This window comes from Neodiprion fabricii, chromosome 1 (genome assembly GCF_021155785.1).
Source record: "Neodiprion fabricii isolate iyNeoFabr1 chromosome 1, iyNeoFabr1.1, whole genome shotgun sequence".
NCBI classification, from domain to species: Eukaryota; Metazoa; Arthropoda; class Insecta; order Hymenoptera; family Diprionidae; genus Neodiprion; species Neodiprion fabricii.
This window is the reverse complement of record NC_060239.1, coordinates 32760412-32787785: the sequence shown is the minus strand read 5'-3', so window position 1 is coordinate 32787785 and position 27374 is coordinate 32760412. Positions and strand designations below refer to the sequence as shown.

At 42.6% G+C, this 27374-nt stretch overlaps 2 protein-coding genes and 1 long non-coding RNA gene across 7 annotated transcripts; 1 reads left to right on the top strand and 2 right to left on the bottom strand.

The window, feature by feature from the left end:
- Positions 1 to 221: 221 nt before the first annotated feature.
- On the bottom strand, positions 222 to 4803 carry LOC124185347 (organic cation transporter protein). 3 transcript variants are annotated; one of them, XM_046576037.1, is made up of 8 exons: positions 4672 to 4803; positions 3741 to 3918; positions 3359 to 3598; positions 3016 to 3274; positions 2632 to 2800; positions 2179 to 2480; positions 1800 to 2083; positions 222 to 1606 (listed from the first exon to the last, which is right to left on the bottom strand). In XM_046576037.1, the coding sequence occupies exons 2-8, from the start codon at positions 3909 to 3911 to the stop codon at positions 1346 to 1348; spliced, it is 1686 nt and encodes a 561-aa protein (XP_046431993.1). In that variant the 5' UTR covers positions 3912 to 3918; positions 4672 to 4803; the 3' UTR covers positions 222 to 1345. The 3 variants fall into 3 exon arrangements, with proteins under 3 accessions (XP_046431993.1, XP_046431984.1, XP_046431975.1); XM_046576028.1 differs by having other exon boundaries at positions 4584 to 4758; XM_046576019.1 differs by lacking the exon at positions 4672 to 4803 and adding an exon at positions 4012 to 4502.
- Positions 4804 to 4929: 126 nt separating this feature from the next.
- On the top strand, positions 4930 to 6763 carry LOC124185370. Its single transcript, XR_006871376.1, has 2 exons — positions 4930 to 5918; positions 6157 to 6763. It is a non-coding gene; the product is annotated as an uncharacterized LOC124185370 (long non-coding RNA).
- Positions 6283 to 14483, bottom strand: LOC124185307 (vitamin K-dependent gamma-carboxylase). 3 transcript variants are annotated; one of them, XM_046575962.1, is made up of 10 exons: positions 13686 to 14483; positions 11759 to 12033; positions 10204 to 10525; positions 9905 to 10087; positions 9643 to 9806; positions 8992 to 9530; positions 8631 to 8831; positions 8139 to 8377; positions 7691 to 8005; positions 6283 to 7596 (listed from the first exon to the last, which is right to left on the bottom strand). In XM_046575962.1, the coding sequence occupies exons 2-10, from the start codon at positions 12012 to 12014 to the stop codon at positions 7437 to 7439; spliced, it is 2379 nt and encodes a 792-aa protein (XP_046431918.1). In that variant the 5' UTR covers positions 12015 to 12033; positions 13686 to 14483; the 3' UTR covers positions 6283 to 7436. The 3 variants fall into 3 exon arrangements, with proteins under 3 accessions (XP_046431918.1, XP_046431909.1, XP_046431901.1); XM_046575953.1 differs by having other exon boundaries at positions 13698 to 14482; XM_046575945.1 differs by lacking the exon at positions 13686 to 14483 and adding an exon at positions 12341 to 12906.
- Positions 14484 to 27374: the final 12891 nt, after the last annotated feature.

The following is a 27374-nucleotide window of genomic DNA, read 5'->3' as shown; positions in this document are numbered from 1 at the left end:
TTAGCTGGGAACCCATGTCGTTTACACGCGACGGCAGCTACAAGTAAATAACGGTAAACGTGAGCATCGTATTAATGTTTACTAATTCCGCTTGAGCTTGAGTGAAAAACAATAGTAGATACTGGTGTATTGAAACTGATATTTTTTTTAACTCAAGAAAAAAAATTGTCAATTCCTCGCAGTTGAGGCAGGAGAAGGTGATGGGAGTTTTGATAGTACCCATTTGTTTATACATATATTGACCTTTGTTATACAAGTAACGATGCATTTATTGTGATACAATTTATAAAATAATATGGAATATGATATAAGGATCAATTACATTCCCAGGTGGCATTTCATGCGTCCTCGGATCACGCGAGATTTCGATCGTCAGCGCTTTGCGACAAAATATTGCATGGCGCCACACAACAAGCGAGCAAACATCAAAGCTACCACAAAGCCACACAAGGTCTGTCAAACAGCGCCTGCTGTGCATTCATACGTCGGTAGCGACGACAAAGTCGACTTTGACTTCAGTCGAAAATCGAATTTTGGTAGAAGGTAATCGGTTACTCAGAATCGATCCTTCTCGACTTTTCGATATTTTTTCAACTTAATTTAAAATCTGAGATTAAGGTAGAAAATAATGAATAACTTCAGTTCTTAAAAGTCAACTTTCCGAGGTGATTAATCGATTTCGAAAGTTGTAAGATTCAAAATCGATCAAAAAGTTGAAATCCGTATAATACATATATACCTACACATATGTGTATATCATTGTGTATTGGCGCGAAAACCGGTAAAAATTAGATACGGAGACCTGTAATTCGGTTTCAAATAATGTTATTATATTATACAATATCTTCAACATGTACTTTTGTAGCTAAGAATTAGATACTGTTAATGCTTGTGGTATTGGGTATAGCATTTAGTGTACATAACATTATTTTTTAAAAAGCGGTCATTTTTAATTGTTTACATTATACAAACACTTTATTATTTTCTACTTTCTTCTACTTATTTCATTTAACTTGGTCAGCAGTATTAAAACCTGTAGTTACTAGGAATATTTAGCTACGTTTTATAAAATTAATGTAATCAAAGATATATTTATAATAACCGCATACAGCGGTTTCAGGATTTCTTCCATAAATCTTGTTGCAGTCAGTGCATTTCTTGTCGGTTCATCAGATAAGTCATTTTTTTATGCGGAAAATGACAGATATATAGTGATTTGCCACCAGTCATCCACTTGCGCGTGCGACAGCCGTAACGTGAACTTGCGCTACCTTAGTTGCAACGATGGACAGTATCTCTGATTTACGCATTTATTGTACTATAACGCGAATTGGCGGGCGTATTTCTATCTAAACGAACAACAGTTTTTCAGTGATACGATTCCCCGCCCCTCGGCCAATTCCTCGTCGACGGTATCAGTCAAAGGTCTTCCCCGCGTTTCCGGTAGAACCAGGGACAATAATCCAGCGATGAGCGCCAAAACGCCACACAGTGTGCTGGGTCCCCACCAAACTTCTGCCCCTAATAGGTCGACGACGTAAGGCGCCGCAATGCTGCCAACGTGAGCCATGGTTGAGCTCGTCCCCACGGCGCTGTTTCGGCAAACCTGGATGCGCATGTCAAGCAAGACGTACGAATTAATTTAAATTCTTGTGCTTCGAATGGGATTTGAAATTGCCTCCTGACTTCAATTGCTGAGATGACGTCAAAAACTCTTACGTGACTTCGAGTGCTCGAGAAATATTTCGAGTGAGGTATGTGGATGTTTATACTATTGTTTTAAAACTTAATTTACTCACCGTAGGGAATAATTCAGAAGTGTGCAAGATAATGACGCTGAACACAGCGGCCACAGCTAATCTTCCCGTCAATGCAACTGCCGTGATAGCGCTTGTTTCTGCTTGAGGAATTAGTAAAATACTGAGCAGTGCTACGCCGGATATGGAAAATAAAAGAACTGTAACAGGACGGCGGCCCATTATGGCTAAGAGTGGTAATGGTACTAGGTATGCTGGTATTTCAGTGGCTCCTGTCAGAAAGGCATACAAGTATCGATTGGCCGAAAAGTTGTCCACGTTTAGTGCTGAAATATGAAATAAATTCGGATTATGTATCACTAACCGTATCGTTTTGATGAACAATAAATATAACTCGCAAACGATCAGGCATTACTCTCACCAATTGCGTAGTATGAAAGCGACGTGGCGGCCCATGCGAAGTACGCGATGAATATTCTCTTCCGCAATTCCACGTTGCGGACTAACTCGATCAGACTTTTCCATTTTTCAGAAAAACTTAGCTGTTCGTTTGAAGCTTTAGCGTCTTGTCTTTGCGCATAATTCTTGTCATCCTTTTCGTCTGCTGCCAGGGCATGATTGTCATTAGCCGCGTAAATGGGACCGTATGAACTTTCGATAATTGCTTGCGCCTCTTTGCGACGATTTTGAGACATTAACCATCGCGGGGATTCTGGCATGAACCTGAAATGGTTTAAAACATTCGTCATCTCACATCTCTTCAATATACCGGCAAGACCTTGGCACAGTGAAACAATTAAGCGAGTGTTGGTTGTTAGTGCAGCAACCAGATTGGTTAAGCGTGCATTCGTTTCATCTTGACAGTAGTTGTTACCAGCAATGGAGAAGCAAGACAATAGCCGGTACGGTAATGGCTAATTGAAGAAGTTTCCAATCATGTACCAAGTACGCGATTCCCGGGAGAATCATCATTCCGAATGGATAGCCCATACTGTAGACGATGCCCATCCAGGCTCTGTGTTTGGGACCAGCAACCTCTGTTACTAATTACGAATTCTCGATTAATTTTGATCCAACTATGCATTAGTTAAGAACCGCATTTTGCTTAAATTAAACGCAGTGCAGCATGAAAGTTTGTGCGCTAAGGTCTACTTATTTTGATCTGCTAATTGTTTTGTTTGTTAAAGCATAAATAGCAGCGTCAATTTGCGATAAAAGCGCAACTTCGAGGCATACGATTCTAAACTTCAATACTTACAAATCGTGAAGGAAGAATGATAAATTGCCGAATTACTGACTCCAATCAGAGCTCGGAGTACCATGAAAAGCCAATACCAGGGAGCAACGGCGCTAAAGGGTCCAGCGACGATCAGTAACAAAGCACCAGCTATGTAGCTGGTTCGTCTTCCGAACTTGTCGGCGATAACGCCGAAGGTACTAGCGCCGAGAAATTTTCCCAAGGACAATGCCATCTGGACGCTGCTTCGTAATGCGGTTCTGTCACAGACCAGATCCCACTGTAATTCATCAATACCGTCAATTAAGAGTTATTGCCAGCCAACCACAGATTTGACCGCAAGACTGAGAATGAGCGAGCGTACTTCAGCGACGATTGACGTCCCGTCAATGTCATCGGCGTAGCTGATCGCCGTGCAGCTTTCGCTTCCTGGATTGTCATTTGAGCTCACATACTCCAAGGCACCTTCAAATCCCAGCTCAGCCAGGTACGAGTAATTGTAGGCGTACACGGAACAGGATGACGCTGATGATATGTTTTTAATTTGGGAATCAGTCCAGTTGGCCGCCGACAACTCCGGGACTGCACACCAGTGAGTGGGTACCTGTATGGACATGCGGTGTTGGATTCAAGTGACAAGGTGAAGGTGTTTACTCGATTATCAAGTTTCTTGTGCACATTCCATGTTATTATTTGCGTACACCTCACGCGCATCCTTCCTACTGCGTTTTTCTCGTCGACTGTACCTCGGCTAAAAAAACGTAGGACGTCGCGTGGAGTCCGTTGAATAACGTGGGCGTTGCAGTAAGGGCAAAAACAAGCCATAGCAGCTTCGACCCCTCGCCGAGTTTGTCGAGCGCATATTCTAATTCGTCTTTTTCACCTATTTTCTTTTTACCTCCTTCCTCTTCAGCCATTGCGTCTCTGGAACATTTCAATAACGGTAATTAGATATTCACAAGATTTATTAACGATATGGGCGAACTGCGAACTTGTAAAATTCAAAAAAGTGCGCACTGTATAAGACTCGCTGCTGACATTCTGTGGTGAATGATGCGCAACTAGTTTTAGACTAAATTATTCTAGAAGTCACGCTAACCAAAGAACGCTACTGATCTCAGCACATAAGCTAAGCATATGTTGGACTACGTCATTAGAACAGTTTTTCGAGCGTGATATGTTTGGAGTTTAGCTTTTTATCAAGTAAAGTAGAACACTATATGTTGACAATGAAGATACAGGCAAAGGCAGGCGGGCCTGTTTGCAAACAATTACGTTAACACGTGTTTCGCGGGATGGAGGGGGTGAATTAATTCTAAACCAGGCCATTATATCTGTCTTTCCTCAGAGGTACCGAATTGGCCTGTCAGCGTTAATTGAAATTAGTGTTAATTAGGTAGCGCGTAAGCTGGTGAGGATGCTCTTGGAACCCAACGATCACGGCATCAACGCACTTGTAATTAGTTTGCAAGATTTTACATCCGTTTAAAGATAAACTTATACTTCGAAATGAATGGTAAGCAAACAAGATTAACGTTTCGATAGAAATGCGCTCTTGTCATTGAATTGACTATTCAATTGTTGTTTACCGAGGGGCAAGATCAGGCAACGTTGTTACGGTCTACTCTGCTCCGGAGTTACGTAGTTTCAACGAGAAATTCAAATTGTCAACACTACCATGTTCGAATTTCCGTTTACCCGTCTGAGGCCGCACAAAATCAACACGCTCCGCGCTCGTGAAATTTGGTCAGTCGCGCACGCGTCTTCACAGCCGACGGCGGTTTGCTCACTACGTCTACAGCTTCGGAGCTCTGGCATAAACAGCCTTGCCTATTTTCCCCCTCTTTGATACGAGTACATATGTATATCTACCGCCTTCCGCGCGTGTACGTCATTTACGTTAGTAGGCATTCGATTCGCCACGACTTATCCTCACACGCCGCGTGAACGCATTGTCACACGCTCTTTGATAGTGGGTACCTTATGTCCGTGGAATTTGATATTAGTCTAGTGCATTAGCCCATCTCATGGTCATTCGATTACAGGTGGACCTAATCGTATCCGTCAACGGTTTCGATAATTAATCGACCCAACGTAAAACAATAAACAGCTCTAGTATTCTCCCGAGTCATTGTCAGATACAGGAATTGAATAATAATGGGACGCCACGCAGCTTACGAAGTTACTATAACTTCGTTTGATTTGAGAATAAAAATGTTTAACCGCTGTTATTTTACTCGATGTCTATAATACCAGCGGCGTTTCTTTGTCGGTTTAAAATACCAACTGTCTCAGCGACCTCCAGTCACGTTTGTTCATTTGACGTGTTCGGTAACATATCCGATTGTAAAAATGTTCATTTACGGTTGAGAAACTTTATCCGTATTGCGAATCACACGTATTCTTCAACGCGTATACCGAACCTAGACTTTGTCGAAACGTTTTTTCTTCATCTCTAGTCAATTTAAAAATCTGTTCACGGTACATTCCCAAACTTTTTCGTAGATGTAAGTAATCTTGTTCGTTCCTTATTGCTCTACTTCATTCATGTTAACTCGGAACTAGTACGAATTGATGAAACCACAAAAGAAAGCCTGCTATGAACACTTATGGTGCAACCGTTATCCTAAAATCGATACAGTTATCATTGTGTATACAAACGTACGTTCAGATTTATATACATATATGTACTGCAAATTAAACTATCTCACACACAGAATGGCACAATGATCCTAAGATGATGCGGTACAGTCAGTGTTTACTAACCGAGTTAAACGTCATGCTTTTTTACTACTTACTTTTTTAGGCACCGACGTAATAATGCCGTAGTCAGCGCAATAATTCAACATGCAATGCCGAACGAAAATATCCAAAAACTGTTATGTTTCACGCGAGTGCAAAGCCAAGAAATGTCTTCCTTCATGGTAAGTAATTTAATTACATAAGCACGTTTTTTAGCACGATTGTTTCGTAAAACCAAACTCCTTTTTGTATATTCGTATTCGACACATCAGCGATGCGTAGGCTTTGATAAAAGTTGAAATAAGTGACATTTAACGCCGTCGTTAAACATTGATTATAGATTTCTCTAAGCATACTTTGCCTTTCCTTGTAGACTGCACGTGTTCGGGAATTTTTATGAATACAGTGTTGTGGTTACAGTAGTTATCACGGCATCGTTGATGCTTCCATGTGCTGTAGCGGTCGGTGATCGGTGCGATAATATAATGGATCGGCTATTTGACAAATGTGTGGATGTGGTTAATGAATAGATAACCACGATAACCGTTTATGGTGAAAATAATGAGTGTTTTATTTGAGCTCGGTTGTAATTACGCGATACATGCTGAAGTAACTTCGCACCTATGGTTCGCAAAACATTTAATATATATCTATAATTACATACAACTCCATTATAGGTGCATCCGCTTTGTAAATTTCTTGTCGATTTTTACAATTTCGGTTTTAGATGTTTGCCAATAGGCACAAAGCTCAGGACAAAGCGTTTAACATTGTTAACATACATCAGTCGCGATAATGTACAGAATTGTAATATTAATTTGGATCTATTTTCATCGTATTTCTTATTACAACTTTTATTCTACATGTACATATTGTATAAAATATATTTTCTAGCGTGATCTTATGTTCGTATTTTATCACTACCTTGTACTTCCTTGTAAAACTTTGTGCGTTGCTTCGGTATTTATGTATATAAATAAAAAGTTGTATAATCATACAAAACTTATCTAACATGACGTGTAATTTATAAAAAAATGAAATATTCAAACCAAAGTAAAACATTGGTACCTTACTATTAAAGTACTCCGTATAAGATATTTTTATTTGCGCTTCTCAAAGCGCTAAGTTCTACATTTTGTAAATCAGTTAGTCTCGGTTATCTATTTGCATATTTACACGTCGTTGCAATACTTGCAAAGACTTCTCTGCTGTAAGATAGTTCAGAACGACACTTGCGAATTCGACATCGGTACGGGCTTACTGCTTGTAGTAAGGCTTAGATAACCCCCTATCATAACGTATATACTATAAATAAGTGATTGATAAATTGAAGGCTTCTATTGTCACTTAGGACATTCGGGCCTCGTAACCATTATCATTTAAATCATTTCGCAAATCACATTTCACAGCACTCATCAATCGTGATCGTGTAGATGATATACGGCTATAGTAGTAAATATTTTGGACTTCCTATAATGTAATTACCTTTATAACATTTTATAACATTAAATCAATTAACGAAATGATGATGCAGAACCGCACGATCCGGTTAATAAACGTTGCCATTTCCTAATATAAACAGGTAAACCCCTATGTATAATATACATTGTATATACATTATACATACATCACAAATTATTTGACTTCTCGGATTAAAAAAAAAATATACATGTGTAACAAACGTACGCGAGTGTTTCAAATTAGTTGACCTGAACTCGGCGCAGCATGGGGACGTCGTAAGCGAAGTAAAAAAATGCGTCAGCGATATGTCCAAGGGTACGTTTCCAGGCATTCAATTTGTACCTCATTTCTTTTAAAATCGGAAAGACATCTTTTGGTTTTTCTGGTGGTTCGATTCTCCTGAAAACGTAACATGATCATGTTAACGATAATTCATAATTTATAAGTATTTTTTTTTTACAGCTTAAAGCTTTCCATCGCTTGAAATATGTACCCTTCTCTTTCGAGTCTCTGCTTGGTACCGTTAGTAAAAGTGTACATCAGGCACGCTGGGTGAAAGCTTATCGTTTGTACGTTATGGAATTTTCCTGGACTTATTTCGAGGTGATTTCCTTTGGAAATCGTAACCCCCTGCTGCCAATCATCTTCGGTGTAGATTACCTGACCTTCGAGCACGGTCAATGTCACGTTAGACAAATCTCTGTCAATGTAATTCTCGAGTTCCATTCCCGGATAGTCCGCTACGAAAAGCACATCCGTATAGTTGGACCAGGAGTAAACGGCGCGTTGAATCTCATCCAGTTTATTCCTATGACACAAGAAAATATATTATTATCGGGTGACCGATTATCCTATCATTTGAGGTTTTGTATTTTGTTTTCAAGCAGCTATACATATAGGTACTGGAGAACAAAAGTCAAAGTCTAATCGATTCGATTTACCGATAGGAGCTGAATTGCGTCATTAGAGGCATCAGGTAAGAAACTGGTTGGAAGGGGTGCCATTCCGCAGTCAGAAGGTCTAGTTTAGGATTGAATACTCTTTGAAGGAAACGTCCGTTCAGAGAACACCATACGTCGATATAAATGCTCAAGTTGTTCGAGAGTCTTGCCCAATGATCTGCTACACGTGGTTGTTGCCCAGTCTTCAATGCCTTTTGCCTTTCGCTCATAAGATTGTCCTAAAAATGGTTGAGTGTTTGCATTGTAGGGCAGGTAATGATGCCAAATTTCAATTAAATTCTTACATGTAGTATCTTATGAATCACTTTTTAATTTTTCAAGTTGATACATCGCGATTAAGACTTGTTAGAGGTTGATTCAGCGATAATGCGGATCACAAGCGCGTGACTGGGTTTACTGCGGTGACTAACAGTTATTTGCGGGTCTGGGATTGAGGTACTTAATTAATTGGGTAATGAATGTAAATCATACCTTTAAACAATGAGCGTATTGTTTGACCATGTCACCGTGCTTAGACCACCGATCTCCCTGGACCCACGCTTGCGGATCTAAGTAATGATCTTCGTTGTGTACGTTATCGTGTATCTTAATGACGACCAAAATAGTATCCCAGGAGTGAACCATCATGTCCCAAGAATATCCGTATAAACCTGGGACCCAATTATTGTAACCCTGAAATAAAGTCCGGCGAGTGTAGTTATAAATTGGCTTTTGAAATGCACTGAAACATTACAACAGTCAATATTTAATAACTTAAAATCTTAAGCACTCAGCTTCTGTCCGAGCTTTAACAAGAGGAATTGTTTTTTTTTTTCAGGGATCTGTAATGTACCTTTGTGATGAAATGCGAGTAAGGCAAGAAGAGTTGCATGAATACGTGAAAGAGCAAAAGTCCAACGACGGTTTTTTGTTTCTTAGTCACGTTCAGTTTACGAAACAATTTCTTTTTTCGCCCGTGGGCGTATTTCGGATGAACGGGAGTCGATTTCCCGTTTAATTCTTTCTGCTCTTGTTTACTAAAACAGTTGTGGTGATCACTTTCTTCCATCGAGTCATCTTGATATTTGCTTGCATTGGAATCTTCTTGATTTCTTTCATCGTCACTTGTCTCTACCGCATCACTCTGAGTCTCGGTCTTAGAAGCGGCTTCACCAGAAAAATATTTCTTCTCTTTTGAAATGAAATTATCACTTTGTTCCATCGATTTTCCAATTCTATTATAACACTGATTCTTGAGCTGGTTTTCATCCGGGACTTGATTGCTCTGCACATCGCACTTGGAACGACCAACGAACCAGCCTTTGATTTTCATCGGCCAATCAACGTGACAAAACAGAGGCATTGTGGCCAGGCAGACGTACGGGAACATCCCTGAATGGAATTGAAAAATATTTCGGGTTGAATACAGACTTTGGGGATACAGAAATGGATGATTGTGCTTATAGCTTATGCTTTCACAATTTTCCAAAACTGATCGTCTCACCAATGTGAAAAAGACGGGAATTCATAAGATGAAAGCTGGTGCAAAAAACCATAGCAGGCAGTCGCGTCCGGTCAAACAGCATCCAGAAGCCAACAGTCAAGTCAAAAAGGAATGCGAACCAGTGAACGATGAGAAAGTCGATCTGATCGGTACTTAGAAACACCCTGAGGAAAGGTAAATGCGCCGCGTAATTTCCGTAATCCTATCGAGTAACTATTGATACGCCATTACGAAATATGCTATAATTGAAATAGCAACTTACTTGAATGGGTCGAAAACCCAATGCCTGGAGAGATTCATCATCGCGTAGCCATCCAGCCATTCTTTGCTGGACTTTTTCAGCCCAGCCAGGAAGTACAAGGCAAAGAATTGGAATTTGAGGATAAAATAGTTCCAAAGAGGCACGCTGTTGTCTCCTGATTTGTACGATTTTGCATCCAGTGAACTGTAACGGATGGAAAATTTGTGAATTGTTGGAATGATTAATACGACGTGACAATCCAGCTCGACACCACGACTCGTCCTGCTCATTGGTGTGAGAAATGACACGCGTTTACTCACAAGTACTTGTTGGCTCCGGTACCCCAAAAGAGTATCGCGACGACGCCGTACAAGTAGCTGTGATTATTCCAGTTCATTTTGTCCAGGATAAAAAAGTACCAGTACGGCAGGAGGAAACAACCGCATGCTAGCTTGAAGCTGAACCCAATCATGATGCCTCCTGCGCCGAGCCACATCAGGGTGTACAACGCGATGGTCCATGGCAATCGAGGGGGCTTCATTCCGTGGATCAAAGGAAAGTGACAAGTCATTGGATCCCCCCATTTAAGGTCAATGTCAGAAAAGCCTCTCTCCTCCACGATGTCGATCACCATGCATAGTCCTGTAAGTGTAACAGTGGAAAATGTTAGGCTGAATTAGCATCTTGAACTTTGATTATCGTCAGATTATCTATCGACTGCTTATGCACTTGCAGAATAATCAAGATAATCCATCTTCACAATTGTGGTCCACCTCACGTGGGCGCTGGGCTTTATTTTGACTGGCTCCGTTTGACCTTTAAGTCTGCCCCATGGAAAAGTGTACGTACGCATATCCTTATCGGGTTATATCCGACCAGTCAGAACTTACCTACAGCGGAGATGGAAACGAGTAACAAGTAACAAGTAACGAGTAACAAGAGACACGCTGCATCGTACCGAGTCAAGCGGCAGTCATACTTTCACTGAAGAGAAGCGTCACAGGCTTCGCGTTAGACGTGGGTGGTAAAGATAAAACTCGTATTAATGCAAGGTGACAACGACTATTTGTGCATTCACTGTGGTTATCTACTCGCTTCTATCGACATTCTTTATAAAATTGTCGGGTTAAATTGAACAATTATGCATTTTCGTACATTATTATAACACTTATTACCCGTTAGCTAGTCAGTTTATCATCTGATTCTCGTTGGACTCGGCATTTTAAGCTGACTTTGCACACGCGCCGTAGTGGGTGTAACTTGATTCTGCGAGTGCCCAGTTGCGATGTTCAAAAGAGCGGCGACAGTCAAAAAGACCGAATCGTAAATTGACTAAACAGACTTCGCGGTTACTGATCCGGCTTATCAGGCTCGTAGATCGACATTTCTCGAATGAAACGCGAGCCGAGTCATTACCAACCGAGCAAGGTGAACTCAAATAGTATATAATTTTTCGACTCTAAAACGTTGCTCCATATCCTTGAGAACCGCTGATGTAAAAGACTAAAGTTGGTGACGGTATTCGTAAGGAAGAATGCGGGTTAAGAAGCATGATGGCTAATTGGAAGGTGGGCGCCAGTTTTCATCAAAGAGTGGTTAGATGCACACCCGAATCCTGGCCTACGGATTCTTGGATGACGGTGTATAAATATTTTAAACACTGTAATTAGTTGCGTAATCCAAATCAAAATGACAGGTTCGATACTCGGTGAGCCCAGTTGCGAGGTGGACATTAATTTTTATTGCTATGGAATTAAAAACTTGTTTTAGAACCGCTGGTTCATACAGATTATTGACCCTCACCGATCGATTAGTGTAAGGTTTTTCATCATCCGACTTTACAGACAATCCAATAAAGTGTTTGATCTGGCTTACCGAAAAGCGCGCGAGCCACTCCGAGGGATGCTGGGTTTGTTGATCGGTACATCAGAGCGACAAATTTTTCGTAGGTCTTGAGGTCGTCGAGGCGGAAGCCGCAAACCTCCTCGAAGGCTTTGTCGCTAGGTAGCATCTCCAAGAGCTGAACCGTCCAGCTCTTGATTTTGGGCTTATTTTCATCGGGCTCAGCACACCCTCTACATTTGGGCACTGATTTTTCGGCCACATTCGAACACTTTAACCGTTGTCTCATTTTTCCGGAATCCTAGTATCTGAAACAATGCCATCGGTCATTAGATCGCGGTTATTTTACACTTGTTTAAACGGCTTCTCTCAATCACTGATCATTCATTGTCAACGCAGTAAAATCATAAAATTCAGCTTTGACACTGTTCCTTCTCTTTCTCGTATTCACAGCCGGTCTACTGGTTTCGATGGCAACGGAAATCGTAATGTAACGTCAGCGATAATGCATTTACATATTTTAACGCACTGTTTCACGAGTGATAATTTTACAAGCTAAGTATATTAGAAAGTTGCGAAAAACTTGTGCGAAGTCGAAATTCATTCCTTACTCACCGCCGACGATTAACGTGGAGGTGAGTTTTTCGATGAGCTTTTGCTGCATTCGGTGCAAAACCCGGAAATTTTAAAAGAATCAATCCGCGCTAAGTGACAGAGTGCACTGCTAATGTATGTTGATTGAATAAGTGATACGGGCAATTCCTGTGAAGTAATTCTCTCTCGTGTTTTGTTAGCTGGCGTAACGTCATTTCCAAAAATCGTGGGAATGTATCGGGTTTAAAACTGAAGTTTGTCGGTGTGTTAACCGGTCGAAAAATTCATATTCTTTTTAAAAATCTGCGAATTTACACACCACGGATAATTCTAACCACATCAATAATTCATTCGAAAGCTATTCACTCATCGTTGGACGTTTGATGCAAGTACGTGTCGGCTAATATCTAATCGAGTTTGTAAAAACTTTGAGGTAATTAAGAATTACTCTCAATTATTACGTATACCGACGATGCCGCGAGGTGACCAACAACTGCAGATTAGAAACTCGGTACCGGCGACCAGCTGACTAGATGTACTTAAGCAAACTGGACTCGTTGTCCCACCGAACGAACAGACGAACGAATGAACGAACGAACGAACGAACAAAACGCACCAACAAACGAACGGGCGGTGTAACTGGATGCTAGATATGATTTATTCGTGCTCACAGAGACTCCGGTTAACAAATGGGCGCAGACGGCACGTTTGTTCTTATTTTTTCGACTCGGTGCTGAGCGGTTCAGAGACGTTAAGTCTAGGCATCGTACAGACCACGTTTAATTATCTTGATTGGTAAGAATCCCTCTGTTTCAATTGACACAATTACTAATTAAGGATTCAAAAAAGTTTACAATTGTAATGTCATGTCGTGCCTCGAAACTATTGTGAACACTTGTTTACTTGCTCGTACTGTGTTCATGGTTGCATGCACGGAACAGTTTAAAAATAGTCTTATCTGATCATTGCTTAGAATTTATTTCTCCAATCCACTAATCAGCTTTATACTTATAACGCTGAAATAAAGAAACAATGACATTCAGATCGAGATGTTGAAGTGGACGAATTGCTCCTGACAGACGAAATTGCATTTACCGTTGATATACTGTTTTAAAATTTTTACTACATTTCGCCATTGTCCATTGTGTAATTTACGCGCTCTAACGTAACTTGATGACTGCTTACTACGAGTCAACAACACGCGCGTGCAGCCCTGGCGGCGATTTGAAAAATATTTGAAAAATATTTGAAAAACGTCAACAACCCATGCACTCATCAGATACACATTTTCATAGAAAAGCAGAACATAGGCATTGCCTTAGATGATGTTTAATCCGTAAGGAAACTGTGTCTGATTTACACTTACATTGAATCTTACCAAAAGCACGTCGTTCTCTTGATGGAGAAACCCACCGACCCAGCTGACGTATCGGAGACTGACGGAGTTCTGTCTGCGGATCCCAAAGTAACTTCTCTCCTGCGGTAGGAAGCGACGGCTGCTGTCGCCAGGCAACCTGGCTGCCTATCGACCCGCGCTGGCGCGATTCTATCTTCTACCTTCCCAGAGTGGTCTTCGGTCCTTCGCCCATAACCGAGAATTCTTGTGTTCCGACCAGGATGGCTTTTGCGTCGAGGAACTTCATCCGCACGTACATCTGGTGCTCAGGATATATGTATCGCGGTCAATCCTCGGTGAACCTCGACTCTGACGATGAGGGTAGAGACTTGGGTTCACCAACGTTGGTACCTCATCCGTGGAACTTTCTTATTGGTACCAGTCGCCACGTTGCTTCTTCGCGCTGAAGATGTGGAGGCACGTCTGAGAATTTTACGACTGCTAAACCTGATTCGGCTATAAAACGGTCCCGTATCTTATACCTCCCGTCTGCCTTGGCTACAGGTATGTTCCAGGAAAGGTAACCTTTGACATATGATACCAATCCACGTTGTCGCATACAAACTCAATTCTTTGTGCCTTTGTCGACCCGACGGATCGGTGTAGGTGTGATCCTGGTCTCCGTAGCGATTGTCAACATCGTCAAAAATTACTCATTCTCAAAAGATCCATTGCACTCCGAAGGAATTGCTCAATGCACGGCTCAGTATACCAGACGGCCGAGATCTGGAATGTTTAATTTTATACTCCTATCGCGATTATTAATATCATTGGGAACCGCGAGCGGCTGGTGGTCGGAAAGCGACTGATTGTGAATCGTGGAGTCAAGTATATCTCGATACAGGAGTCAAAGATCAAAGATTCTCGGACGAGTAATGCATTCTCGACAGTACCACTCATCGCCAATAGCTGATTTGTCGATTCACCCCGGGAGGCCGGGTTTTTATCTTTCCATTAACCTTACCCACACTGGGATGAAAAAGGTCAATATACTTCGGTGACAATTCGTCTAGCCAGAATTATTTTCAGCCGAGTCTGAACTCGGTATCCTATGCCTATGTCTCGAGGACTGAGCCTTTTTTAATGCCAAAACTTGACAAGGGGCCGTCCATAAATTACGCCTTGTTTTTCTGTCCGTTTGGTTTTATTTTTTCTTCTTTTCGTGTTTATTTAAGAAGGATCGAGAAGAGGCGGGGCTTGAACGGCTTGAGAATACTTGCGAACCCACGTGTGGGGGATAGAAAACAGACATTTCTTTGTAGGAATTTTTTGTGCTGCAAAAATGTGACTAGTATTATACAGTATTGAGTGAGTATGTTTAATCTGATACACAGGGACACAGGTTGACGAATAATCGCTTCAAATCCACAAGACAGTCTACGTTCTGCATTTGAATGACTTCATAATTGGTTCATCTGTTTCAGCCCACCTAAAGCAGCAATTCATTAGCAGCTGATCGAATGCAGCGTAAGGTATAAGGTCGTTTAATCACGTCGACAGCACTCTGATGAAAAGGGTTAAGCGGTAGGTGCGATGTGGTGGAAGTTATTTGGATTAATGTACCCAGAGCTGCACGGGCATAAGCATGCTCAGACTTTCCTTTCATCCCTGAGGATTTCTCTGGCGAAGGGATCCACGCGGGAATTAGACTGGCGAGCAGCCAGGGTGTCGAGGTGCTGATCCTCGTCGCAGGGGACTCCCGGAATAAATTGGCGAATCACTTCACTGTACAACTCGGTGCAGAAGTGCGAAGATCGATTAGAAATTCCTTAGGTATACCAGACTACCGGTTTCGGCAGGGCGAATGGTCGGTTTTCCCCCGTCAAAACGGGGGCGAAAAAACTTCTCCGGGACGTTTTTAATCTTCCGTAGAGTCGGCGAAGTTTACCCCTGAGCAAAGAACGTACACGCAGGGCACACTGTCAACGGGCGGAGTTTCTAACGGATGGGCGTCACTTTGAGCAAAATCCCCAACGGCCATTTTAGGGGTTGTAAAACAAAAGACTGATTTCGTTTCGAACACACCCCTCAATCTGTCTCTGTGGACCACTCTCCTGTGGAATCACCTAACCACCCAGCTAGCCGGGGGAAAATGGTCGCAGACGAATTAGAACAGGTTCGAATTTGAGGAATAGCCGGATATCGAATTTTCGCACCTGCGCCGTGCATCATTGCGTGCCCCGATCAAAATCCAGTCGAACCGTCGTGTTTGCTTTTCAGACGGTATAACTCATCGCTTGACAAATTATGAGCCCTGGCAAATATGCAAACATGAAAAATTAATAGCAAGAACGTTCCGGGGCTCCCCTGCAGCCTCTCTTCGTCCGCTGCCGCAGCACTGCGGGCTAAGTTCTCCCATTGGTTACCGAGGACTATTTACCCGTCGTACTATTTATTCAAGAATTTGAATCGCCCACCTGGAACGCGAGCTACCTCGATTGTTGTGTATTTGCGCAGCTATTTATCACGGTTTATTATTTTCCATTGTTGGCAGAGTCACGCATTGTTGGGACGGTGGAAGGGCCGAGGCGAATTTCTAAAACCATGTCCGATCGGATTTGCATATTGAACGCGCGCGGTGTCCGATTTCAAGCCTGGCACGTTAATTGAGGATATGGTTTTTGTTCTACAGGTATTCATGCTCTGTTACACGTTCTACCGGTTGTTAGAGGCGATCCTCATCGAATTACATCACTACTTGTCGCCCTGCCCTAGTACGCGCTCTCCCGTTTTCGTTCCACCTTCAAGTTCAAGGGTCGGGCTGAGTCGTGACGTCGCTTCTGATTAGAATATAATCATCGGCTGCTCTTTCTCTCAGGGAACGCACTCGGTTGAAAATAAGTATTGTCAAATACAGACGTGGCTCAAACGAATTTTGCAACGCTCACCTTTCACTAAATTCATTAATTAACTTTCACAAATACACTCCTGCATAGAAAGTATCAATGTATTTAAAATCAAGCCCAGAAAAATTTAAATGTCAGATATTTCGAGGACAAAAATACGTCCCAAATATTTTGAAGGAAAAAAATCAATTTTGTCAAGTTTATCAAGTTTCCAATCTGACTGATATACGATACCGCTGTTGTTCGTACTTCTTCTGACTAAAAGACAACTTTGCAGGCGTGTATCCTGACTTTCACCTGGTTACTTAACAAACCGTCGTAGCATGCTGGTGCAATCTTCTAAGGTGTGTAAACGAGAGAGTTCCTTTAAGTATCAACGTAGATTAGTATAGAAGCTAGTACAGCTGCACATTGCGCTAACAATTTCGTAAATCGATTCTAAAGAGTAGTTTAAACTAATCGAAGCGTACTCGTTAGTTTTTAGCCAAGATTTGAATGCGGCGTTTTGTTAGTCAATATTTTTCTGCGGCTGACAATAGACCGTTAGAGCGAGAGAAAAAAAACCAAAATGTCGGGTTTAAGAGAGAGAAGAGAGAAAGTCGAACCTAATGGTAGGCAGGCGCACTTGACCCGTATGTTTCGTTTAGAAAATCGTCGGTCCCTCGAAGAACAATGATATTTTCGTGAAGAGGAGGGGGGCCGAAAATCGGACATAAAATTAACAGTATGCAGTTTACAGAGCGTACATTACGAATCAGGGGTGTACGTAGGTCGCTTGCGCGGCTGTAATATTTCACCTCCCCTCCCCCCCCCCCCCTGCTGACGAGGGTCTTTCCTTGCCATCGGCCTAAGGGCGACTGAGGGGGCTGAGGGCAGGAAGGCACGACAATGGAACCCTTTACCGAGCCCCTAGCACCCAGCCAACATCCATACATCATCATTCCTTCAAAAAAAAAAAAAAAAAAAGTAATAGGAAAAAGAAGAAGGAGAGAGAAAGAGGAACGAGCTAGGGGCCCTATGCCTTGTACGTTGGGCCTAGCAAACGGGCACAGTATACATTGCAGTTGAAGTTCGCTCGTTACGGGGGCTAGGGAACCTCTCCGCTCTTTCTATTTCATTTTCGATCTCTGCACTTCTTACGCCCCGAAGTACGCATCGAGTACATCGCGCAGAGCAACTGCGGGCTGAGAAACCGTTTTTCTCGGGCTAGTTGCTCGCGATATGGTTCGATTCGAGTGGCCCGGATGTAAGTAGACTCAATTGGTCTGGAAGTGACTTTGGCTCGTTGCGGGTCAGCCGTCGATGCTAACCAGCTCCTAATCAATTCTACCCTTGCCACATTATAACCGATACACCTTTTTGTTGCAGCTATAACGTACTCGTCTATCGATACAAAGTACCTACAGCCCTTAGACTGAACCACCTAATTGTTACCGCCCATCAAAAGTTCATGCTCGAACACACTCTCAGCTGTGGAGATGGCAGCAATTTTTCATGGACATGGTGGTTAGATAATGAAAGAGAGTGATTTACTCTTTGGTAAGAAGTATGTAGGGCAGGAATCCTGATCAAGCAGAACCAAAAATATTAGTTCGACGACTGGGAAACCAATTTATACGAAAAACATACGTTGTTTTCAGAATTCTACGCTGGTTGTAACAATTAACGATCGCTCGTCAATTGCTTATCCTATTCTGATCGCATAATGAAACCCAATCTTTCTACGTTCAAAACTTACTCATCACTAATCTTTTCCTGAAATTGTCACCAATGCCGGACAATTTCTAACACCCATGCTCGGACACTGAGTATGTCATTATGATTGGAGGTTGTGGATTGGATTCCGTTTTGAACCTGTGTAATGAATCTCTTGAGTAGATACGTGACTGTGAACGGTACTTAAGAGTCAGCGCCAACAGTGACTCGGCAGTATATTTGTTATCGAAATGACGGCAGAAATGGAAAAATAAAACGCGTGAAACCGCAGATATTTGCGAAGGGCTATAGAATGGTGAGATCTTTGTTCATTGTCCACGAGAGAATGAGTGAGAGGAAAGTCTAGAAATCGTTGAAAAGCCCATCAATCACGATGAACCAGCGGCGTCGGGATCGATAGTGCAAAATCAAAAAGGATTAATCCGCTTTTTGAAACGGGTGGACTACCCCTTTACTGTGTCACAGCACGGGTGACTGATTGTAAAACCATACACTAGCCCACAAAGGGTTGCTCCGCTACGCGGGACTTTAAATTTAAGCCTTGTAATCGTTCTGTAATCCTCCAAAACCATGACAGCCATGAAAGCCCGTTCCATGGACAATTTGAAATTTGATCACCCTGCTTTTTATCACCGAGCGTGTAATTATTTTTCCACTCGTAGTTTGAAGTGAAAATTTCCACCGAGACATGAGTATTGAGAGTTAAATTGTACGAGAGCGATTATGAGCAAATCTCCTTCGAACTTGTGACTGTTTATAATTAAAAACATTTATTGATTTATTCGCTTCTCGGGTTTCATCGACTGACCTTGAACTAGTTCGGATCAATCTATAATTGGCATTGTGTCCTAAAATAGGAGTGAACTTCTATTAATTTCCAATCGACAAACACCTGATTAATATTCCGGTACAATTAGCATAACTCAACGCACTCTTCCAGTACTTTGATTCTAATCTTTGGGCATTACTTTCGCTCTACTTATTACAGCTGTCCAAAAATGCTTACCGTGAAAAAACGGTTTTTTTCAGAAAAAAAAAGAAAACGCTTCGTTGGGATGTTTTGTCAACAAGCTTAACGGGGATTTTCACACCCCGGTTTCACATCTCCGCGTAGAATGATTAATGGACAGTTTTCGTTGCAATCTGCCCAGTTTCAAGCAAATTTTTTTTTTCCATCGATGACGTCACGCGATTCAAAGGTGTTTCTAACTTTGTAATAGAAATTTTACCATGAAAAATAAAAGATGTTCTACTCCGAGACAGCACGCTTCACAATGCGCTTTACTGTAACTACGGTTGCATTTTGCAGGCGCGTAATAGCTACAGGGTGAGTCATTTTTTACCTGGCTTAGCCGGAAGTAAGTCAGACGATGATTGTATGGGAGTGAGTTCGTAGGTTTAATTTGATAGTTTTAATTCAAGGCGGGTGCACTTGCGTATCAGAAGGTATTTATTAACTACTTTCGTTCATGCTTATGTAGAAATAATCTTAGATGAGATTACATGCATGTTCTCTTGTGCATCGGTTCATTCTTCGGGCGCGTTCGACCAGAAAGACGTCCTAGGGGGAGATCGTTGGGGCAGGTACCCTCAGTTGGCAGAAAAGGAGAACTGAAAAAAAAAATCCATAGAGCAAAACTGTCATTGGTACGGGGTGAGTTCATCCCTTGAGCTGCCGTGTAGCGAGGGAGAGAATTCACCGACGTGGAGTGCATTCATCCAAACGCGGAGCTTGGTCGTTTTTGGGATGAACCCTGCAATTTTTATCGCGAGGAGAAATCCGTTCTTGCTGATCAATGCTTTCCGTCTCGCCTTGGGAATACAACTGGGAAATTCCTCAGGGGGTATGTATAATGTCCGCAAACACCGAACTTTTTAAAGTGAAATGTTCCTCCTCTTTCGACCGATGAAAAGGGGTGTCGCTTGCTGGGTGAGGGCTGTTTCGGAAACGCGTTATCCCTCTGATGCCATAAATCTGAAGAGCCGGTTTCGCTCGCAGCTTGGCGACCAAACGTTGCTGGAATTTCACTGCAGGATAATAATATATTAACGCGAAGTCATTTTTTTCGAGGCCGAAAGGCTTGAAATAATTGCTCGAGCCATTGACCTCCCGACCAAACGTTCACTCATTTGCCTACCTAGATTCACTCGCTCAACGATCAAACCCTTATCTTTCCAGACGCATCGCCCCTCCTCGCCCCACTCGGGCAGCATCCATGCTTCATAATTTTCCTTTCATAGAAAACCAGTAGCGCGTGGACGGTTTTTTACCTATTATTTTATCGGCAACTGTTTTACTTGTTACGCAGGACCACCGGGCCTTTTGTTGACGACCACTTTATCCTCAAGTGGCTTTGCGTGCAGCGCCGCTCGATAGACATCTGCGATATTCTTGCTACGCTGTTGCTAACTCGTTTCATACTCAATTTTGAAACAATGAACGTTGCTTGTGTCTTGACGTTGCGGAGCCCATTGCAGCCGACGGGCGTTCAACTTTTTTCAACTCAGAAACTCTCGATTTCTGCTTTTTCCCTGCATTATAATAAATTTTCGAACACTTACGGGACGGAATCTGAAACTTTAAATATACACGCGTGCTTCAAAGAGCCCGATATGAATAATCGAAGAGAAGACACAATTCCCTTGGAACGATGAGTGAGGTGGTAGTACGAACCTCAGTACCAGATCCCGGAGAGATAATCTAGCAGTCCTTTGGGAGTTCTTTGAGTACACGGACGGAGCTGCTCTCGTTCCCTCGAGAGTTCATCGGATAGAGATCTAAGTAAGCTGTGAACAAAGAAGCCAAATTACAGCTAGAGAGAGAAAAAGAGTGAGAGGCCAATAAAAACTGCCCGGAACGTAAATTGGTCAAAGCGGAGTAACGGCAAATTTCCCACTTTCAATTCTCCAATTTCGTTTCGAGACACTTCGACTTCGTTTTCTATATTATATATCTCGAATTCGGATTGCGCCGCGATTTATTTCCCGACAGATTTGTTCTCGTCGCAAAATCGATCGTTACGCGGTACTTCGGGTCCGTTACCGGGCCACCAGAGGGGGGCGCCGCGTTTCGAAATCTGATAAGTGAAACAATGGATTGATAGGTGAAGCACCAACATAATGGTAACGTGGCCGTAACCAGGGACTAATGCTCGAGATTACTATCTGGCCATTGTTGCCCGCTGCATTTAGTGTAGCATACATAAGAGCTCTGGCGTTAACGTCAAAAAGCGTTATTCGGTTGGATTGGCTCACCTGGCCTGCTCGTAACCACGTGCCACAGCTCCCCGGACCAAACGAGATGTTCACGAGATTTTAAGTGCGCTTTTCCATGGTTTTACCTTTTGTCCACCTGCCACGATGCTACCTTTGTGTGTAATATCGCTGTTTGCTGATGTTTGATTCACAACGAGATTCCGCATCCTTTGCAATATCGAAAGAATCGTATTATTTGATACTTGAATTGTACTGGTTGTCAGATATATTTCACTTTTTCAACTCCCCTGAAGCAGTGGTATAAAATTTGACAATGGAGTGAATCGAAATTACGTTTGTTTCGGAAGAATAAGAGAAAACCTGCTAAACATTATTCTAAAATATAAAAATTTTATTTAAATGGAATTGTCTGCAAAATGTATAGAGTCAAAACAAGTTGTACGATTATGTTTAATTTCAATATATACAACGTATTATACGTTGGTAGTTATTATCGATTTTTGCGGGGCTGATCAATTGAAGGGGGCGCTTCACCGACGAGAAACAGTGTGTAAAACAGATCCGTAATCTAGATCAGATTCGACCGGCCCCCAGAACCTCTTCCGCGAATATGCGTCGGTGAGGGTACACCGGGGGTCTTTGTGAGTCTCTTTCAGTGGACTAAGTACTCAATGATTGAAGATTGCTTCTGATTGAAAAGTTCGAGAGAAAAGGTGGTCCATTTATCATGTTCACCGGCGTAAAACGACGAGTAGCTGTACACTTTATCTGCGTCCCTTATGTAAGTGTACATACATCCACTAGGGAGAGATAAAGAGAATAAAAATCGTACGATACATTTTTAATTAATCATCAGAATTCGTACTCACGGTAAATATGAAAAGTAAGAACCTGATTTCTCGTAGTTGCTCACAGTAGCCTGATTACTAGTTTAGTTTTTTGCTCAGGATTAATTCAAGCATATAACCGCTCTTCCTGCCTATACTCGTGTAAATCGAAGCCCGCCTCTTTGACCGGAAACGTTGCTGGTACGTGGCTGGCATTCTGTACCGCTTGAAAGGAAATCAGTCGAAGCGGAAGTGAAAACGACGAGTACACAGTGCGGAGACCGAGGCCCTTTCGTATTTCGACCGAAAGGTAAACTCGAGTAAACAGCGAGCAAAGCGCAAGAAGACCGGTCACGTGTCCTAATTGAAAAGCATGATCATCGGCAAACCGCCCCGAGCATTTCACGTGGGACCGATGTGTGCAAATGCTTGCGAAACGTTGAAGCTTCTTCCAATATCCTCGGGCTGGGCTTAATTTCGGTTCTCTATTCTCCGAGCATCGTTTCGTTTGTTTGCTTGCTCTGCTTCAGCTACTCCTAAGTGCGTACAAAAGATTGCATGTATCGTGCTATCCTCGTTTGTTTAACGCGCCTAAATGTGATTTGCAAATAAATTCGAACTGGTTGACGTATTTCTGCAATTTCAAAATCGGACTTATCGTCAAATAATACGGAACATTTTATTACTTATTTTATGAAGAAATGAGAAACAGGGATCGTTTAGAAATTCTGTACGCTGGTTGCGGTTCCCGCGAAAATTCAATGCGGATTGTCTCACCGTGATCAGTCGAGCCGAATTGCCTCCCGGTGTGTGTAATTAGCGTGCAAACACGGCGGCACGTGTCCGAGGAGGAAAGTGTAATGGGTTCATGCTGTTTAATCGCCGAGCTTTCTCACTTCGGGATGAAACGGGCTATGATATCTCAATTAGCCGTTGATCTCCGGTCCTCGTTCATCCGTTTCAGGCACGTGCGTGCGGCGGTGGCGGCGGCGTGAAGTTTACCGGTGATCGATGCTAACCGGAGTTGTTTCAAGACACGTGTGACTTGCCGCGGAGGCGTGAACCCGTATTCGCTTCGTGGGGTATCTCTTAGCACCGCCACGTGTGCAAGGCACGAGGGCCACGCGACCGATGGACAAACTTTAATTCGTCGCTCGTGCCGGTGTGTAACTTGCGGGCTGACATCGCTTCGTAGAAAGATTGATAACGCGTAACAAGTTGATCTCGTCTGTGGGAAATGCTAACCCTGTTATCTACGGGGCTTTCACTTGTAGATATAAACCAACGCCGTATTAACGTTGAAATTCAATTGAAATATTTGAAAAAGTTCAACGCGTTTTATCCGTCAACGATGAAGATGTCATTTTCTAATCAAACTATCTATTGCCATAAAAATTTCATCTGGTGTACGGTTTTTGATTTCTGTGTAATTTGCTGCTTACTAGAAATTTCTAATTTCTTTTTTCTTTTTTTATTCTGCATTTAGAAGGTTCTGTGGGAATTTATTTTTTTCTGATACAAGCGGTTTAGAGATAAGTTTTTTTTTTTTCAAGTGTTAGAACGCTAAAATACATTTACTCGTAGTAAAAAATCCATGATTCGCATTGAGATTACGATTTTGGAAGTGATGTTGAAATTAAAATTCAAACATTCTTGTGTCGCAAATGGAACAACACTCGAGAGAACGCGTGTCGTTCGAAAGTATGGTGAAATGAATCCGCGACGTACGCGAATAGTGTTGAATGAATGAATGAATAAAAAACATTTTTGTTAAAAGGGTAGTTAGCTATTTTAGCTATCCATCTCCTCGAGCCGGCACGTGACTTTGGTGGTTTAGTCACCCAGATGATAGGATCATTAATATTATCATTGGAACACCTCAATCGTCGCGTTATTATGCTCTGTCCCGATTCCCAGAGAGAGGTGCCAAAGCGTGATACGATATCTGCCCAAAACCAACTCACAATTTAAGGGGGAGGCACGTGGCTGTGCGGTTAAAAAATTAGGAGTGACGCGATTATAAAGATGCGCAAAAGTGTAATGACCCACCCGTCGCTGTCGCGTGCTGCAGTCACGTGCCGGCGAGGGCGTTTTACGAATCCGACAGGAACTCGCCTCCTATGCTTAATGCGATAATATCCCGGGAACTCGTACACAGATATTATTACACCGACGGTCGCGAAACAGGCGAGACACTCGGTGAGGTGTAATCGGATTCTCGAACCACGGCAGTGTCCATCTGGTCCATCATCTGCGTATTAACCCTTCCAGCATTAGGCGGCGAGGCTCAGCTTACGCCACGATTTAATTACATTGGATATTTTTAGAGCTAGGTTGAAAGCAGGGCAATGTATCTCGATATCTCAAACCGCGACCCCAAAGCGATAGCCAAGTACTAGGAAATAAATATCTCTATAATAATCTGAATTAGTCAAGGGTTAATTTTAGTTTTCGGGCGTTAGCTTGAAAAAAAGCTTTCCAAATTCTCTAAAATGTACTCGTAGTTATCCGCTTCTCTGAAACTCCTTATTTATGCGTTCCATTCGATATCAAGACCTTGTTATCACAGATAGTAATCACGTTAAAACAATCATCGCCCAGCTGTATAAAATATTTTTTTCCTTGGTGCTGAACCGAATAAGCCGAGCTTCCGGATCGGGCCGAGCAATATCCACGCTGAAGCAAATTCATTCTCAATTTCCCATAACTGAGGCAAATGGTTCCCGCTAAATACCTTAAATAGCTTGAAATTGTCCGGCCGGTGGCGGCTCAGCCGAAGGCGACGGACCCTCCGCTTCATGCAGAAATCAATTCGCCACGGCCCTTAAGCCGCAGCCGTGCTGCAGGCCGTCTGCGGTTTGGGAAATGTTCGCAGGCATATAATATCCAAGTGCGGTAGCTTTGGAATTAGTGAGGGTATTGCCGGCTACTAAATTGTCAAATTAATACACGTATGATTTTTTTTTTTTTCGCGGAAGTGGTTTCGGGCCTTTCGTTTTCACTTCCGGTTTACGGGCGCGGCGTACAAGAGGCATAAAAAGTTTTGAGAGTAAATCGTGCGAACGATTGAGCACATGCTGCGTTTATTCAAGCTTTATCATTGTATCGAAAGTTTAATAATTCGATACGGGAGTAAGCATATTGCTAACTATCGTTTGAGCATGGGAAGCGAGTACTTGAATCCGCGGATTTCCCCAGCCGGTAGACTTTGAACTGAGTTTCATAACCGCAAATAATTTGCTGAGAAAAGAAGCCGAGGATACATTGATTGTGCAGGTTCGGAAGGGAGGAGGAAAAAAACATACCCACACACAACTCGAAGGCTCCATGCGGAGGAAACACTCGAGGGGCTTACCCTAAAGTCGGAGAAAGCCGAAAACGAAACGGAGCCAAAGAAGTTCAAAAGTGCGAAAATCCCATCAAGATATTTCGTCAGATCTCTCCGAAAGTGGCTTATTTCAAAAGGGCCGCGCCCCAGAAAGTAAGGGCTATGAATGCCTCGTGAAGTGATGCCGTCCACGCTTCGCTAGGGTTTTCGGTGTGGCCCTTCGCCTCCAAGGAGGTCCGACGCCCAGCGACGCCCAATAACGCCCACCTGTCAAAATCCGATATTACCAACATCAAAGCGTCGGCAATCCGTAAACATTTTCCAGAGTCGCGTGAAAATTCTCGTTCACTCAACTGCACCGAGGTTCAACGTTTCTCCAGAGATATTTCACTCACCGATTATCGTATATCTAAATTACCCTTCAAGTTTTCGAGTATAGCTTCAAGTCGCAGCCTCACAGATAGTGGAAAACTAAAAATTAAACGCGGCTCGTTAGTTGCAATGCAAGTAACGAATTTGCTCTGTAATTGTTGATTGACTTCTGGTAAAAACTGTTCCAATTGAAAGTAGATGAAAGTCAGTTAATGGGCATCCTGTTACTGTGAATCTAAAAATCAGAAAGTATTTGCAGTGGTAAAAACGCTGGCTGACTAATCTCAGTCAGTTTACGAGTGATTACATTGTGCTGAAAAACTGTGCTTCTTTTACGATTAAAAAAGCTCGACTTCGAACTTGGAATACTCCGAATCACGGTGAGATTTATGCTGGAACGAAAGCAGCATACTGCGCGTGTAATTGAATACAGGCTACAATCCCGTACTTCGATGTATAAAATAAAGAATGCGCGAGCGAGATTTAATTAACTTTTTGTCGCGGTGTTGATAGTACAAACGAAACGTAAGCCCATGAGCAGATGATCCAACAAACGGACAACTCGTCAGACCATCGTCCACCTTCTCGTGTTACCGTCGTGAAGAGAAAAACTCAATTAAAACTCATCGCGCAAACATTACGGCCTCTGTTCGTCAGCCGGACTGGACTCGGTGTGTTGCGATAGCCTACATCCTCGAAATTTTCCTTCCAGTGCTTGTGTATGCTTTGGCTTCTTTTTTTCATACAGTGAATAATAATAAACCGTTGGACAGATGCAAATGAAGGCTGGAAGGGACGAAAAAATTATCAGGATATTATTACAGTTCGACCGTTGATCAGTCATTCTCAGTCGACGAATGATTGTGAAAGCGACGTCGTTGACTAGGCTTAATTTTAAACGCGTCCGCGAATTCCGAAGTGACTAAAACACGGCATTGAAACTGATTTCATGGCAGCCGAACAACTAATCGCTGCTGACCAGCAAGTAGTTGGATCACCTACTCATTCGACGCGCATATACACATTCCTTAATCGACGTTATTTCGGTAAATTTTTAATCCACCTTTTAATTCGTGCCTTGTTCGTCGGACCGTGTCGCCGGCACACATAACAGTTATCACCCCGCGCTAGTGTCATTGTTATGAAATAATAATGTAGTGCAGTTCGAGGAGGGGGGCCAATGAGGGGGTGAATGGACGGGGGTTGCTTCGATCACAATCAAAGCCAAAGCCAAAGCCGGTGTACGACCGAACCAACGCACGAACACGTCACTACTATATCTTCAGTGCTTCTCAACTTATCCACAGCAATAACGCTCCAATCGTCAATCATTCGATCAAAAACTTACCCTCGT

What these genes read in the sequence shown, in the direction of transcription:
- LOC124185307 (XM_046575962.1), bottom strand. Translation starts at nt 12,014, where the DNA reads ATGAGACAACGGTTAAAGTGTTCGAATGTGGCCGAAAAATCAGTGCCC. An exon ending in TGGGTTTTCGACCCATTCAA is followed by an intron (nt 9,807 to 9,904) that starts GTAAGTTGCTAT and finishes ACCTTTCCTCAG; the next exon opens with GGTGTTTCTAAGTACCGATC. An exon ending in TTCCCGTCTTTTTCACATTG is followed by an intron (nt 9,531 to 9,642) that starts GTGAGACGATCA and finishes AATTCCATTCAG; the next exon opens with GGATGTTCCCGTACGTCTGC.
- LOC124185347 (XM_046576019.1), bottom strand. Translation starts at nt 4,034, where the DNA reads ATGTCAGCAGCGAGTCTTATACA. An exon ending in TCAGCAGCGAGTCTTATACA is followed by an intron (nt 3,919 to 4,011) that starts GTGCGCACTTTT and finishes GAAATGTTCCAG; the next exon opens with AGACGCAATGGCTGAAGAGG. An exon ending in CTTCTGAATTATTCCCTACG is followed by an intron (nt 1,607 to 1,799) that starts GTGAGTAAATTA and finishes ATGCGCATCCAG; the next exon opens with GTTTGCCGAAACAGCGCCGT.